The sequence below is a fragment of the Pinus tabuliformis genome, chromosome 7, assembly GCF_031772625.1.
Source record: "Pinus tabuliformis cultivar Carrire ecotype Pingquan chromosome 7, CPIR1, whole genome shotgun sequence".
NCBI lineage: Eukaryota > Viridiplantae > Streptophyta > Pinopsida > Pinales > Pinaceae > Pinus > Pinus tabuliformis.
Window position 1 is genome coordinate 737471436 of NC_142293.1, and position 16986 is coordinate 737488421.

The following is a 16986-nucleotide window of genomic DNA, read 5'->3' on the forward strand; positions in this document are numbered from 1 at the left end:
CTATTCTCTGTGATGACCACGTAGAAAGATTTAATGCACACGCTTCAATAGAGAAGGTTATTTACCAAGATGTCCTCATGTTATTGTTTATGGGATCTCTCGGTGGTCATAACTCATGGCTGCATGATCATGAACCTAGGAGCATCTCATCTATTGAAGAGTTCATTGAGGGATTTCTTAAACATTTTCAAGTACACCCCGCATTAAGCATCCAAGAGGAAGCTTTCATCGAGCATCATCAAAACATTGAGAGTCTAGGTAATGAGCAAGAAGACGAGTCCTCCTTGGGTCCACTTGATGAAAATCATGATTTTGAGGACACATGTGCTGGGAAGGATGAGTTTATGGAAAGTGAAACTGAGACCAACCCTACCTTGCTCAAGGATATTACTCCCGATGAATCCTCTTTTGAAAACCTTGAGAGAGATGATCCCATTAGCCCCTTGAAAGATGACATTGAAGATTATTTCTGCATTGAAAAGGAGAAATGGGAAATTGTTGGTCCTCAATTTGATTGTGCTCCCCATTTACGACACCGACAAGGAGAATGAGGACAAAATTGGTCTTCCCTTCCCCTCCGGCACGATTTATGATAACATACCCATTAATACCCTTGGGAAGGAGAATCTTCATTTTCCTTAAAAAGGGGCAATTGGATGTGAACAATTTTCCTTTTAGGAGAGACTCGATCTTTGATACTAAAGAAATTGATAAGGCTCCCACTTCTCCTGAATATGATTCTATGTTCTAATCACTTGACCCTTTAGATAATGATTTTGGGAAAGCACAACCCGTTGAATGAAATATTTCTTTGTCCCTTTTTCCTATTGATCATCATCTTGAGTCTTTGTCAAGTGATTCCTTCACCCTTGGTCATATGATGTCAAGTAACTGTCAGCGATTCCCCCCGCCTGAGTATAGTGTCAAGGAAAATCCCTTCATCGATTATACTTTTCCTCCTTGAACGCACCCTCAAGGTTTTAATCACTCCATAGTCTCCTCTCTCCAGTGTAATCATCATGTGCAACCTACTTGTGTTCCTCCATATTGTTGGCCTCCCTTTCCCACTAATCATAACCCAATGAAGGCCATAAGCCATGACATAAATAATAAGGACAATGGTGGAAGTGATATGCCAGAGGTTGCCATCCATCAAAAGTTTATGAGCTTGGTTGTTAACATCTCTATATTTTGGTTGCAAGAGAAGATCTCATGGGCTAGATCACATCCTTTTCTCACCTCTTCTCACATAATCATCCATGTGTGGCATCATATGTTCTGACCCCCTGCCCACATCACCCTCCATGTGTTTGGGTTTGCATTCGCTTTGGGATTTGCTACATGAGCAGTCATATGTATATTGATATGATGATGTGTTGGTTGCACGGGCTTTATAATTACACTTAGCATTAGTACAATCACATGCATGTTAGGGTAGGATGCATTGCATGCTGATTTCTGCATTAGAAATAACATCATATGATATTTCTATGATAAATAGGTACATATTTGAATATTTTATTTTTTGTTGATTTTATGGCCTAACATATAGCATGTGCGATCATGAGACGCCACGAAAGCATGTTGCCCCGTGTTTTTCCATCTATTATATGTGCAGGTGACAGGTCTATGGTAACCAAGAGATTGTTGGAGTTCTCGTGACCTCCCATTCGAGTAGCTTCGCCCACTTCTTCGAGAGATCACGTCCCAGTTGGAGCCAAATGTTACCCACCATTTTGTGGGTAATATCCCTAGGAGAATTTTTTTCTCCAAGATGGTCCTCAACCAGCAACCACCAGCTAGCTCATTGTGCCATTTCTCCACCACTTGAGCCATCCATGTGGTCCCTCACCCATTTGCCATGATCTTTTGTTTGAAGGTGGGCCTCCCGGTCCTAAACAAATACCTTGTCATTTGGAAATTAAGTATTGTAGTTTCCTTATCATGGGCACTTTTGGGCATGGATTAATGGGGGGATTCGGCAAAATGAATGGACTAGGTCTGTGCTCTAGTCCCCAAGAACCCTTTTAGGTATTAACCTTGGATTCCAGTCCCGTGGGAACTCTTTTACTGACCATTTGGTTCTAGGCATGGTATTTCATGGGAAACCTTGATTTTGGTTGCGTGGTCTTGTTCCCTTATCCGCTTATATTACCCTGTTTCCATTCATTACTACCCTATTCATCATTTCTCCCACCTGGGTCCACATAGGCTTAGCATGCCCCTTCCCCTTGCCCACACCTTGGGTCATGGCCTGGAATGAAGCTCGAAGGTTGATGCAACTAAAAAGAAAGATAAAAGCATATATGGCCACATTCAATAGGAAAATGTACCATAAAATGCAAAAGATGGTTGGGACATGTTAATCTAGGTTGTCATTGATGTCAATATGACATTATTTGAGATGGCAAATATTCTTGTGCTGTCAATGAACCTCATACAAACCCTAGAGGTTGCCCTTACATTATGAAGATGTCAAACCATTAATGAGGAAGTCTAGTCTAAGATGCCCATGATGCCCTAAACATAATAGATTGATGTAAATTCTAAGTGCCAATCATGTGCCTATGATGACAAGCCCTCCTTGACTGATGCTCATAATGATCTAGCCTTTAAGTAACAATTATGTGCCTAATATACAAGCCCTTGCCCTAACAATATGATGTCCTTACCCTTGATGGATACTACACTTGATGATGACATGAATGGTGATACCTTTGATGATAACCCTCATTCTAGCTCCATTAATATTATTCCCAAGGTCTGTACAAAAATTCAAAAACAGTCACAAAGAAAAATATTTTTTGACACCTTGGAGGCATCCTTTCACATTGGCTCCTTCACCATCTTGAAGAGGATTTTTTCCCCTTTCTAATGAGCCCTCACTTGCCCTCAAACTCCTAGTAGTTGAAGAGAAAATGATTTTTTAAGATTGAGAAATATATATTTTTATTGTAAGCCGACCTAAGTTAACATACATATGTCGGCTCTCATTCTCCAACAGTCATGTCCTCTCTTTAAAGGACGAAATCAATATAAATAAGGTTTCAGACTTCATTTCTTAGCATCAGATTTCGGTGATCAATTAAAAGAAAAACTACAGAAGAAAAGAAATAAAAAAGAAAAGGAGGACAGAAAAGGCATAGAAGTTGTAAGGAGGCCGAGGAGAATAAAAGAGATCATTGTTTGGGTGTTTTGGGAAAATTCTATTAAAATTTAAAAGTTCTATATTCCATTGCAGCTCGGATTCTGGACAGAACGAAGACCTGTTCACATCTCGTGAACAGTTAGAAGATAAGGGAATTAAGGAACAATGATAGCGTGAAGAGGACAGGCATTTGTTGTGACAGTTAAGGAGTTGTGCTACTTCGGACCTGTGCAGGGTACTCAACAAACTTCGCTTGACTGTGCCTCTCTGTTCTCGGACTTGTTGTGATAAATTTCCTTCTGGAGCTCGGACTTCACCTTACCTTAGTCACTTGTGCAGACCTGTATATCCATTACAGTGACAGTCATATTTGTCTTGGCTTGAATTGATAGCTCATATATGTGAGGATCTGTGCTACAATCACCGGTGGAGCCTCAGTGCTATATTTCAGATCTGTGATATTTCAAACTTAAGGAAAGAAGGGTTGGATCTGAACTTGTGGAGGGGTTAGCCTTTGAAGGCTCGAACCTATAACAAAGAACCTGTGGCATCCTTGACAGTCACAACAGCTTGGTGTAACATGGTGCAAGAATTTTGATGCTACAGTAAAGTGTTTATGAAGAAGGGTGATGGTGCAAAATAAGGCAGATTGGTAAAGTGAAGTATTGGAACAGTTTGAACAGTGGTTTGGTGCAGCATGGTGCAAGAATATTGTTGTTGAATAGATGGTGCAAAATTGGTGAGTTGTGGTGAAGAAGTGTTGGTGAAGTACTGGTGACATGTGGTGCAAAACATTGATGCAGAATTGATGAAGAAGTATGGTGCAAAATAGATAGTGCAGTATTGATAAAGAAGTGGAAATGGTGCGGTATGCTGCAAATTGGTGAAATGAATCATTCTTGAACTAACAACTTCAGTGAAGCGGCAAGAAAGGATTGGTGTCCTTTGGGTAGGTGCCCATAAACTCAAGGTTGGTGCCTTGGAGAAGATAGGGTCGGAGCCCTAGAGGATCAGAGTCCTCAAGAATCTAGGTCGGTGCCTGAAGAAGAAGATATAGGATTGGAGTCCTTGGGGTCGGTGCCTCAGAATTGACAAGGTCAGTGCCTTGGAAAGTCCAAGTAGGTGCTTGGCACATCCCAAGTTGGAGCCTGGGTGTCTTCATCTAGGGTTGGAGCCCTATCTATATTGTACTTGATTCATTGTAAAGATTATATTAATAAAAGCATTTATTCCTATTGTTCATTTTGTGTTCTAAATATAAGTGATCTAACTAGTAAAAGTAACAATTGAAAAGAAATATTGATTCACCCCCCCTCTCAGTATTTCCAACAATTGGTATCAGAGCCAGTACCTTCACTCAAAGCCTAACAACTTGAAGGTTGATCATTAGAACACAAATGGCGAAGCCAAGGAAGAAAGTCTCCAATCCTCCTAAAGATGTGTCTCCCTCAACCACTGAAATTGAAGTCAATCAATTTGTGAAGGCTCCATTGTTCAATGGAAACTTTGATATATGGGAGGCAAGAATGAGGAATTTCTTAAAGACTCAAGGCATTGAAGTCTGGAAATTGGTGATTACTGATAGCATGATGGATGGAGAATCCAAGGAACATAATACAAGAGCAATGAAAGCAATCTTGAATGGGCTACCTGATTCTATGAAGGCCAATTTTGAAAAATGCTTGTCAGCAAAAGGCATATGGGATAAACTTCATGATCTTCACTCAAAAGGAGCGTTGACAATGATCTCTAGTCAAGAAAATGATGGAAAACAAGAAGGAAATCTAGAGCCCATCAAGGAAGTTGAAGATAAGAGTGATGATATCAAGGCTAAAGAAGACCTAGAAGATGAAGAGAATGAAAAAGATTTTGAAGAAGATCTCCTCACTAAACTTATGGCTACGATGGAAGAGATTAACAATTTGAAAAAGGAAAATGAGGAACTTAAGAAGAAAGCGCAAATTGGTGACCAAGACAAGACAAGGACTTTGTCAAGATTCAAGTACAAGAAAGAGATGAGGAGCTTGCCAAGATTAAGGAAGAATTTCATCAAAACAAGAGAAAGCATCATGAAGAAGTCATATCCATGACAAATCAATTGGATAAGGCAAAGAAATGGGAAGATACCTTGTCAAGCCACCTTGAACAAAGGCACAAAAGCTTGAACAAACTTGAAGCAGAGATTGGTCAATACAAGGAAGAGGTCTCCTCCCTTAGATCTCAACTAGAAGAAGCAAGGAAACAAGCACAAGGAGCTTAGAAGGTGATGGAAGCTTTGGCATTCATAGAAGGACAATTTGATGAAGCAGAAAAGGAGAGAAACACCAGGATATGCCAACTAGAAGAAAAGGATGATGGCATCATCAAGTTAAGATCAGAAATCACTTCTCTTAAGGCCCAATCACGTGAAGCAACCAAGATGAAGGAAGAAATGGAGATCATTCTATCAAAGAAGGATGAAGAATGCAAGAAAATGAAGGAAGAAATTGTTTTTCTTAAAAAGGAAGTTGACTTGCTGAAGAAGAACTTGAAAAGTTCTCAAACCCTGGATGACATCCTAAGTCATCAAAGGTCTCCCCTTGATAAATCAGAACTTGGCTATGATGGTGAATCCTCAAGCAAGGGTGACCATACTTCAAACAACACGAACATGAGGAATCCTGATGGAAATAATGATGCTCCCAGTTCTAGCAAAGGCAAGGAGAAGAGTCAAGGCAACAATGGAAGAAATCTCACTCCAAGAAGACTTGCAGATGATGTCAAGAATACAAAAGGCGATGAATATTATCAAGGAATCCCAAGGCAGAAAGACTTCAGAAGTACATCAAGGAAATCTCCATCTCCCAGGTACCAAAGTTTATTTCTTGGTTATTGTTATTCTTGTACAAACTTTGGACACATGGAAAAAGATTGTAGGGCTTATAATGATCCCCGTCAATCTCCGAGAAGCAATTTCGCAAGAAGAAGTCATGAATTCTTATTCATGAACAACATAGAATGCTTCAAGTGTCATAACATTGGTCATATGGCACGTAATTGTAACTTGATTTGGGCACCTACTCAAGCTAGAACTATGCCAAATAAGAAAGTTACACAAGTATGGAGAAGGAAGCAAATACAATCCGAAAGTCCCTTGAACTCTCCAGCCAACAACACATGTTGTTGACCTAATCTTCGACAATCTAAGCATTTGATGGGGAGACTCTACCAAAAGGAAGATCATGCATACAGTTAGGGGGAGCTTATGATGATTAAGCATTCTTGCAGAAGCTATCCATGAATGGGCCCTATGAAATCCTTGATGAGCCACATGGACAATCATCCTTTGATAGATTGTCTCTTAGGAGCAATTCCATTGAAGAACATGATCCCTTATTCATCCATGAACTATTATTGAAGATCTCTTCCACTTGATCACTAAGCAGGTAATCTTTCATGAGCTAGAGGAGGTCGTACAGACAGGGGAACCAACAGGTCGTACAGACAGGTGGAGTTGGTTCATCACATGAAGGAATGTAAGCACATCTATCGTGGTCCACAATGCCAGAAAGAAGATCATCATGACAGGGGGAGTAACATACCATGAAGATCTACTATTCATGAAGAAGAGAAGCAGCTTGACAAAGGGAGTACTTGGGCACCCCGTTTGCCATTGATGTCAAAGGGGGAGAGAATGTTGGAAGGACAAGAATATTGCCATCAATGACAAAGGGGGAGATTGTTAATCTAGGTTGTCATTGATGTCAATATGACATTATTTGAGATGGAAAATATTCTTGTGATGTCAATGAACCTCATGCAAACCCTAGAGGTTGCCCTTACATTATGAAGATGTCAAACCATTAATGAAGAAGTCTGGTCTAAGATGCCCATGATGCCCTAAACATAATAGATTGATGTAAATCCTAAGTGCCAATCATGTGCCTATGATGACAAGCCCTCCTTGATTGATGCTCATAATGATCTAGCCTTTAAGTACCAATTATGTGCCTAATATACAAGCCCTTGCCCTAACAATATGATGTCCTTACCCTTGATGGATACTACACTTGATGATGACATACATGAATGACTACACTTGATGATGACATGAATGGTGACACCTTTGATGATGACCCTCATTTTAGCTCCATTAATATTATTTCCAAGGTCTGTACAAAAAAATTCAAGAACAGTCACAGAAAAATATTTTTTGAAACCTTGGAGACATCCTTTCACATTGGCTCCTACACCATCTTGAAGAGGATTTTTTCCCCTTTCTAATGAGCCCTCACTTGCCCTCAAACTCCTAGTAGTTGAAGAGAAAATGAATTTTTAAGATTGAGAAATATATATTTTTATTGCAAGCCGACCTAAGTTATCATACATATGTCGGCTCTCATCCTCCAACAGTCACATCCTCTCTTTAAAGGAAGAAATCAATATAAATAAGGTTTCAGACTTCATTTCTTAGCATCAGATTTCGATGATCAATTAAAAGAAGAACTACAGAAGAAGAGAAAAAAAAAGCAGAGGAGGACAGAAAAGGCATAGAAGCTGTAAGGAGGCCGAGGAGAATAAAAGAGATCAATGTTTGGGTGTTTTGGGCAAATTCTATTAAAATTTAAATATTCTATATTCCATTGCAGTTCGGATTCTAGACAGAATGAAGACCCGTTCACATCTCATGAACAATTAGAAGATAAGGGAATTAAGGAACAGTGATAGCGTGAAGAGGACAAGCATTTGTTGTGACAGTTAAGGAGTTGTGCTACTTTGGACCTGTGCAGGGTACTCAACAAACTTCGCTTGACTGTGCCTCTCTGTTTTTGGGGTTGTTATGATAAATTTCCTTCTCGAGCTTGGACTTCACCTTACCTTAGCCACTTGTGCATACCTGTATATCCATTATAGTGAGTCATATTTATCTTCGCTTGAATTAATAGATCATATATGTGAGGATCTGTGCTACAATCACTGATGGAGCCTCAGTGCTATATTTCAGATCTGTGATATTTCAAGCTTGAGGAAAGAAGGGTCGGATCTGAACTTGTGGAGGGGTTAGCCTTTGAAGGCTCGAACCTATAACAAAGAACCTGTGGCATCCTTGACAGTCACAACAACTTGGTGTAACATGGTGCAAGAATTTTGATGCTACAGTAAAGTGTTTATAAAGAAGGGTGATGGTGGAGAATAAGCCAGATTGGTAAAGTGAAGTATTGGAACAGTTTGAACAGTGGTCTGGTGCAGCATGGTGCAAGAATATTGCTGCTGAATAGACGGTGCAAAATTGGTGAGCTGTGGTGAAGAAGTGTTGGTGAAGTACTAGTGACATGTGGTGCAAAACATTGATGTAGAATTGATGAAGAAGTATGGTGCAAAATAGATAGTGCAGTATTGATAAAGAAGTGGAGATGGGGCGGTATGGTGCAGATTGGTGAAATGAAGCATTCTTGAACTAAAAACTTTAGTAAAGCAGCAAGGAAGGATTGGTGTCCTTTGGGTAGGTGCCCATAAACTCAAGGTTGGTGCCCTGGAGAAGATAGGATCGAAGCCCTAGAGAATCGGAGTCCTCAAGAATCCAAGTCGGTGCCTAAAGAAGAAGATATAGGAAATGAGTTCTTGGGGTCAGTGCCTCAGAATTGACAAGGTCTGTGCCTTGGAAAGTCCAAATAGGTGCTTGGCACATCCCAGGTTGGAGCCTGGGTGTCTTCATCTAGGGTTGGAGCCGTATCTATATTGTACTTGATTCATTGTAAAGATTATATTAATAAAAGCATTTATTCCTATTGTTCATTTTGTGTTCTAAATATAAGTGATCTAACTAGTAACGTAACAATTGAAAAGAAGTACTGATTCACCCCCCCCCCACACCCCCCCGTCAGTATTTCCAACAGGACAAACACATTTAGCACATGGGCAAAATCTAATACATGAGCTCTACCCCACTATCATGGCCATCAACTTGGTTCCTACAGGTTCTATGAGCCTCATTCATCATATAGGAACTCATGATTGTCTCAACCATAGTTTTCAAAACCGGTGGAAAAAACCGGTTACCGGCCTAACCGGCCGGTTGGAAGCCTGGCCGGTCGGAACCGGTGGAAAAACCCGGTTTATAGCTGCTCTTGCCCGAAAATATGCCCTAACCGGTAAAAACCGGCCGGTTTAGGGCGGAACCGGCCGGTTTATTGCTAACCGGCCGGTTCCGTCCTAAACCGGCCGGTTTATGGACAGGCCGCCGGCTAAACGGAAAAGCGCAGCGGTTTTCGGTTCTTGGGGTGGTTTAGGGGTTTTGGGGGGCAGGGAAAGGTGTTTTCCCTCCAAAAACACCCTCACACTTGCTATAAGACACCCCTCTCACTCTCATTTGTCTCACACAACTGATTTGGAGTGTTTGTGAGTGTTTGTGAGTTTGTTTGTGAGCTTGGAGAGTGTGGAGTTTTTGCTGAAGTAGTCATCTTGGAGTTGGAGTTAGAGCTATTTTGGAGATAGTGTGTAGCTGTCAGTGGAGTTGCCATCTTCAAGAGGAGGCTAAGGGAGCTAGTTTGCATTTCCAGGTAAGGATTTGCACTTGATAATTCCTCATTTGAGTCTGCTGTCCATGAAATTTTTTTTTATGTGTTATAAACTTCTCACTTCTATGATCTATCATGTATGCTATAAACTCTCTAGCTCTATGCTATCAAATTTTATAGCTTGAATCTTGCATGTGCATTTGTTTTCCTACATTTATCTTTGGTTTTCCATTTTGCTTAGCTGCAATTTTTTTTTTAAATGGCAGATTTCTTTGCAAATTGTTATTATTTCAAGCAAACATGGCTCCAAAAGGAAAGGACAGTGCATGGGCTCATTGTGATGTAATTGATGGAAAAATGATATGCAAATTATGCCATAAATCTATTGGAGGTGGGGGTATTCTTAGGTTGAAACAACACTTGGCTGGGGTAAGAGGCCAAGTAAAGCCATGTGATGCACCAAAAGAACTGTTAGGTCCTATTAGGGCAGAATACATTGCCAAACTTGAAAAATTTTATGAGGATAAGGCTAGGGAGAAGGCCATCCAAGATGAAATTGCAAGGAAGAGGGAATTAATAGAAGCCATGAAAGAGAGTGGGTATGATGATTATGAGATTCAAGACTCCACTTCTATCCCTTCCACCAATGACCCCTTTCACTATGTTCATCCTTCTGTTGGAGTTGGCCAACCATCAAAAGGAACAAAGAGACCAAACATCCAAAGTTATTTCTCATCTTCTGCCACCATTGCCTCTTCTAAATCTAATCCCACTTCCTCCCAGCCAAGTTGTCAACCCACTTTGGATCAGCATTGGAAAAAACAATGCAAAGAAACTTCTCACCAATACATTGCTAGATGGTGGTATGATTCAGATATCCCATTTAATGTTGCTCGCTCACCTTATTACCAAGCTATGTGGGACTCTGTTATAGCTGCAGGAAAGGGCTTCAAAGGCCCTAGTATGCATGACTTGAGGGGAGCTCTTTTGCAAAAAGAGATATCTTCCATTGATGAGTATTTGGTTGAGTTTAGAGAGTCATGGGTCAAAACAGGTTGTTCCATTATGTCAGATGGATGGACCGATGGAAAGAACCGCACTATCATTAATTTCCTTGTTTCTTGCCCTCAAGGAACCATGTTTTTGAAATCAGTTGATGCATCTGATAGGGTAAAGGATGCAAGCCTTCTATTTGAGCTTTTGGATAACATTATTCAGGAAGTTGGGGAGCAACATGTTGTGCAGGTCATCACTGATAATGCCTCAAACTATGTTCTTGCTGGAAAGATGCTTGAGGCCAAATATAAGACCATATTTTGGACTCCATGTGCTGCACATTGCATAGACCTCATGCTTGAGGATATAGGCAAGGTGGAGTGGGTAAAAAACACTGTAGAGCATGCCAAGTGCATTACAAAATACATTTACAACCACTCATGGGTATTGAGCCTAATGAGGAAACACACTGGAGGCAAAGAGCTTGTTAGGCCTGCAATTACGAGATTTGCAACTCACTTCCTCACGTTGCAATGTCTCAATGGTCAACATAGAAACTTGCAGAAAATGTTTTCCTCTGATGAATGGTCTGAATCTCGGTGGGCTCGTAGACCAGATGGAAAAGACACCAAAAAGAAAGTGTTAGACACTTATTTTTGGAAAAGGTCTGTAGAGCTTGTGAAAATTACCGAGCCCCTTGTTAAGGTGCTAAGGTTGGTGGATGGGGAAAGATTGGCCATGGGCTACATTTATGAAGCTATGGATCAGGCAAAGGAGCAGATACGGGCAGCTTACAATGACAGGTTAGCTAAATATGGCCGTATATGGGAGATCATTGATAACAGATGGAACAATCAACTCCATCGTCCTATACATGCAGCCGGGTATTTTTTGAACCCAAGGTATCACTATAAAAATCGGCTAGGAGATCAGCATGATGGGGAGGTCAGAGCTGGATTGATTGATTGCTTGGAGCGCATGGTCCCTAACCATGTAGACCAGTTGGATATACATAGACAGCTTACTATTTTCAATCAAGCAAGTGGTACTTTTGGCAAAAACTTGGCAAAGATGGCAAGAGATGTGGACCAACCAGGTAAGCAATTCCAATTTCCATTTTGTTTTTCATTTCAAGTTAAAATTGTTTACGTTCTTTACAATTCAAATTATAAACTAAGTTACTAATTATTGTCTTTTTCTTTGCAGCACATTGGTGGGAGTCATTTGGTGGCCAGTGTCCTCAATTGCAAAGGTTTGCAATTAGAGTCCTCAGTCAAACTTGCAGTGCTTCAGGTTGTGAGCGCAATTGGTCTGTTTTTGAGCGCATACACACGAAGAAGAGAAACCGTTTGGAACAAAAACGGTTAAATGATCTTGTTTTTGTGCAATACAACCTTCGACTGAGGAGGAACCAAATGATGAGCAAATCACCTGATCTAGATCCCATTGTGTTGGACGATATTGATCCAACATCAGAATGGGTGGAGGAGACTGAAGATCCTGTGTTTGAGGCTGATTTTGATATCGACATGGCTTTAGCGGAGGATGAGGCAGATTATGTGGCGGCATCAGAACCAGGATCAGTAGCGGCATCAAGGAAAGGCAAGGAACCAATGGAAGGCAATAGTCGTGCAGGTCGAAAAACTCGTGCTTCCATTAGGTCCACTTCTATTGTCATTGGTGGCATTGATACTGATGTTGCAGATGAGGCAGAGGCATCCTCAGACTCTGAACCAGATGATGTCTATGTAGCTCCTGATGATGATCATGTGTCTAGTAGTGGTGATGGACTTGATGATTGATCATGTGTACACTGTAGACTTGTAGTAGGCCAATGGCCTCATAGCTTGCAGCATTGTTTTTGGACTTTATAGGCCATTTAGAGCCTCATTTCTTATGTATTTTGCTATTTTGTCGATGATATGTATTGCACTCGGTGCCATTTTGATATATTCACCTTTGCATGGTATATAAATGAGCAAACTTTGCATATTTTGTCTCTATTGGCTTGGAATCATGGTTTTACATCTTAAAAATAGTTTTGTTTCATTAAAAATTAATTATTTAATGTATTTTTTAAAAACCGGTTCGTTTAGACCAAACCAGTCCCGGTTAGACCGGTTCCGGTCGGTAAACCGGTTCATTAGGTGGACCGGTTCGGTCACCGGTTCCGGTTTTAAAAACACTGGTCTCAACCCCTAGTGGGAAATGAACCGCCCTACCTTAAAAGGGGGATATTCACTACTATATCTTATACATCATGCTCTCACCCCTTTGCGCCTTGAGCAATTAATAAAAGAAAATCATAAAAAGGCAAAAGGCATATAAAGAAGGGTGGAAAAAAATCAAGGCCAAGGCACCTCACATACCACAATTGCTCTCTCCTACACATTATAAACCCAATTGTGGGCTTCACTCTTATTAGCTACCCTTGTACCCCAGCATGCGACCTAGGGCTGCTCCTTCTCATCCCCTATTTCATTCACCTATTTTCCACGTGCCACCACCTTTTGAAGGATGTACCTTGACCATATTATCCCCTTTAGAAGTAGAAACCACCTAATAGGATTATTGGTTAACCCCATTTGGAGTTTAGGAGACATTGGCACATCCCGAAGCCCATTATGGAAGGGCAGGCCATTATGAAGTCCCCACCTGTGGTCCATGATTGGTAAGCTCATTTACTCAATTTCTCTAATGACTTGTTGTACTGGAAGGCTAGGGGATGCATTGGATCTTATGCAGGATTGCAGATGGTCTCCATCTTGGGTTTGGTCTCCCTATACGAGGTCCTAATCCTCTAGAGGGCTACATTGGCACATGTAGGGTGTACGTTGAGAGCCATGGGCCTCCACAACAGCAAATAGCGCTCCATGGATCCCCACAACCATTCAAAGATTGCTCGTGGTTCACTTATTGGATGAGGAAGATGCACCTAATCCATCATGCCCAACTGGCCCCACCTACACCATCATCCTAGCCCTTGCAAGCAATCTACAGGCATCTTCGATTTGTTTGGAGACCCATGAGGACACTTGTGTGCCCCCACATGTCATTCAGAGCACCACGGGTTATCACAGGGGGGCACCCCCTTGTCCACTACTTTTGAGGGTCCTACTCTTCATTGTGGTACCCATCGACCTCATTAGGCCTCTCAGAGGGCCCTATGACATACATAAATTATTATTTGACCTCTTGAGAGACTTACTTTTTCATTTATGAGTTAGTTTGGTGAGTTTGTCACCAAAAGTTGAATTATTAGAACATTATTTTATTTTTGGAGCTTATGTAGGCCAAGGAGGCTAATTCGAACTCCTAAGTTGTGTATAAATACAAGTGAGATGAGTTCAATTCTCATCATCACTTTGGATTAGATCACTTCTCTCTCTTGAGAATTTCGCACTTTTTCTAGAGGATGAATTGGAGCTTTATCGATGAATTTTGATGTGTGGATATTGGTCTATCTTATCCTGGAGCTTCTCTTTTGTCAATTGTGGATGGTTCAATATACTCTATTACATGTAAGTATATGTTTTTAATGTTATTCTTGTTTACTTTTGTCATATACGTTGGACTGGGATTTTCATTGTTCTAGGACTAATTGTTGCATTCATTTACTACTTAAATTTGTGGAATTTGTCTCTATTATAGCATCTCTCAATGTATGGGCCATGTAATATGAGCAAAATCTCGTAGGGGTAATTCTAACAAAGAATTTGACCTTGATAAGCCATTCCTTTTGCACATCGAAGTATAAAAGTTGCAAGGTTGCTTCTTCTTGACCTAAAAGGCAAGCAGAGTGATCTTGAGGCCTCCTTGACTGGGAACCAAGAAATCCCACTCATATTCATCATAGACTCCATTCTCCCAAAGATTAAGGCACTAATCTACCAAAGATGGTCACTAAAAATCATATTCTTTCACCTCCTTCAAGGTCTAGCCAAGTTGGGGTACCTAAGGCATCAATTATTCTGACAAGCTAGCCATCAAAAAATTTTGATCTCCTAGGGTCTCCTGCACTAGCCTTTCCTCTAGCTCTCCTCCAATTTTGAAGCCATTTTGACGGTGGATTTGGGACAAAATCCAAGCCCTAGCTCCAGGACCAAAACTTGCCCTACCATCCCCAAGGCTAGTACCTGATAGTGTCAAAACAACATATTCGAGTGAAAATACTTTCTTTGGTCCTTTTCCCACCTCGTCTAGGGTAAGAATATCATTGGTTGCTACATACTTTCCTCATACCCTAAACCGGGTCCACTTGGCCCCATGTAGTCCCGCACCTTTGAAAGATCATTCTTCAAGAACCATCTGAGATACCAATTACAATAAGGGTTTTAGGGATTGGGAAGTTCCTTCATAAGTCATATCCCATCGACCTAACCCTTAAATCCTCCCTTCCTTTCCCTAGAAACATTATACCTTGCTTAGAAAGAAAGCAAGCCTTATCTTTCTAACTCTTCCAGGAAAGGGATTATTAGGGTCACTCCACATCATTTCATTGACTTATCCTTCATCGGTGACTCCATGATATACCGGGTCTCCTCCCATCAGTGAAAGTTCGTAAATCGAAGGGAGCCTTAGCTAAGGTGACAATGGGCTAAGTCTCCATTTGTTGCTCTTGGCCTAGCATTTGCCCTTTAGGGATCCTCTTTAGGTCCCCTGCTAGTTTGAGCGGTAACATGTCTCACACATGCCTTCATCATGTCCCCCATAAAAGAGGCTCGTGGCCCATACAAACATGTTTTCCCTTTCATTTGAATTTCGAACTCATTTCACTCAATAGGTTTGGAGGTGTCATACATTTTGCAGTGCAACTAAGGGTTATTGTGTAATATTAGAAGGGATTCCAAATGTTGTGAAAATGGATTTGTCCACAAATCTTCAAGTTTTTTCTTATAGTATTCCATTGTCTTCCTCATTTAACAAAAATTATGGGTCAATCATCAAGGGAAGCTAGAAAAAGTTAAAGGAAAGGGAGGAATACCTCCACTAATGTTGTCCCCCCTCCATTTTCTTCAAGGTTTGCTAGTGCTCCATCTGCTAGAAGTGGGGCTACAATAGTAGCTTCAAACACTGGAAAACCCATTGTTTTATCAAGACAAAAGGATGAAGAGAGAAAGTTGTATGATCGAATTTGTATCATGATCATGTAAAATTCTAAATGTTTTTGGTTTCTAAATTTAAAAAAAAAAAACTTTGTCAGATTTATATTTCATTTTTCTATGTATATATATATAACAAATTTATGTGTGCATGTCATAAATCCTCTGAGTCATGTTTCTAAGGTTGGCGTATCTCGTGTCAGACACTAGTTTTTCCGTGTCCTCTATGTCTCGTGTCATGTGACGTAGGATATGAACTTTTATTATCTATGACTAATTTAAATATTAAATTTTTGTCTCATAAAACCATGGGGGAACATAATCGTTCTCAAATAAGTGTGTCTTGGCCTAAGCCACTAGGTACTACTAAGGATCAAGGTAGGTAGCATAATTATATCACCTCCATACTTAACATTTTCCACAATTTCCCTTACATTTCTATATCATCCATATACATTTGCATTCCCCAACTTATGAATAGCTTGTCAAATGTCATCATAAAAGGTCTAAATGAAGAAAAGAAAAAAATGCAAAAATTAGTCAAATAAAACCAAAATAATATGTTGAGAGGTAAAGAGAAAATGAAAAGAAAAGAAAAAATGTGTACTACTTCAATATAAGGCCCTCCCCTAATGTCCTAGGGCTGAATGCTCATCAAAAGCAAAAGGATTTGCAATAATTAATGAAAAATTACAAAAGGGGGGAAAAGGTGCTAAAGTAGCAAAAAAATCAATAAAAATAACTCCCTCTCAAATCTTTGGAATAAATTAAGTGAAGATTCATAGTCAAAAAAAGACTAGCTGGACCGGGGACAGATTTTGTACTTCATGACTTTGAGGTTATTTTATAATTTTTTATTAACACCCTGCCACAAATTACATCACCCTTACCTATCCCTAACATATAGGCTTAGGAAGATACCTCATTTCCCACCCCAAAGACACATGTAAAGGGGATAAGGTTGCACCACAATGTGTAACGGCCCATCTAAACTGATCCACTATATAAAGTTTTAAACTTTATAATAAAACAAATATGATGAATTTTAAATAATAAATATGTTAAGTTTTATAAATATAATTAAACTTTATAAACATATATAAATTAAATTTTATAAAATATATAATTAAACTTTATAACATATATAAATTAAAACTTTAAACTAAACTATATGCTAAAAATACCAAAAATCAAATGAAGGACCCTTTTAAAAGGGGGCGCTTAAAATCAACTGAATATTTAT

The 16986-nt window shown here is 40.0% G+C and overlaps 2 protein-coding genes across 2 annotated transcripts in view; one reads left to right on the top strand and one right to left on the bottom strand.

The window, feature by feature from the left end:
- The window catches only part of LOC149249636 (transcription termination factor MTERF2, chloroplastic-like), a 257192-nt gene that overhangs the window by 7681 nt on the left and 232525 nt on the right, over nucleotides 1-16986 (bottom strand). The window lies entirely within an intron of this gene.
- Nucleotides 10510-12784, top strand: LOC149249637 (uncharacterized). Its single transcript, XM_089456289.1, has 2 exons — nucleotides 10510-11737; nucleotides 11848-12784. Exons 1-2 carry the CDS (start codon nucleotides 10561-10563, stop codon nucleotides 12441-12443), a joined length of 1773 nt encoding a protein of 590 aa, XP_089312415.1. The 5' UTR covers nucleotides 10510-10560; the 3' UTR covers nucleotides 12444-12784.

Bases quoted from the DNA above. Each gene is read 5' to 3' on its own strand.
- LOC149249637 (XM_089456289.1), top strand. From the start codon at position 10,561: ATGTGGGACTCTGTTATAGCTGCAGGAAAGGGCTTCAAAGGCCCTAGT. The intron at 11,738-11,847 runs GTAAGCAATTCC...TTTTCTTTGCAG, and splicing joins AAGAGATGTGGACCAACCAG to CACATTGGTGGGAGTCATTT.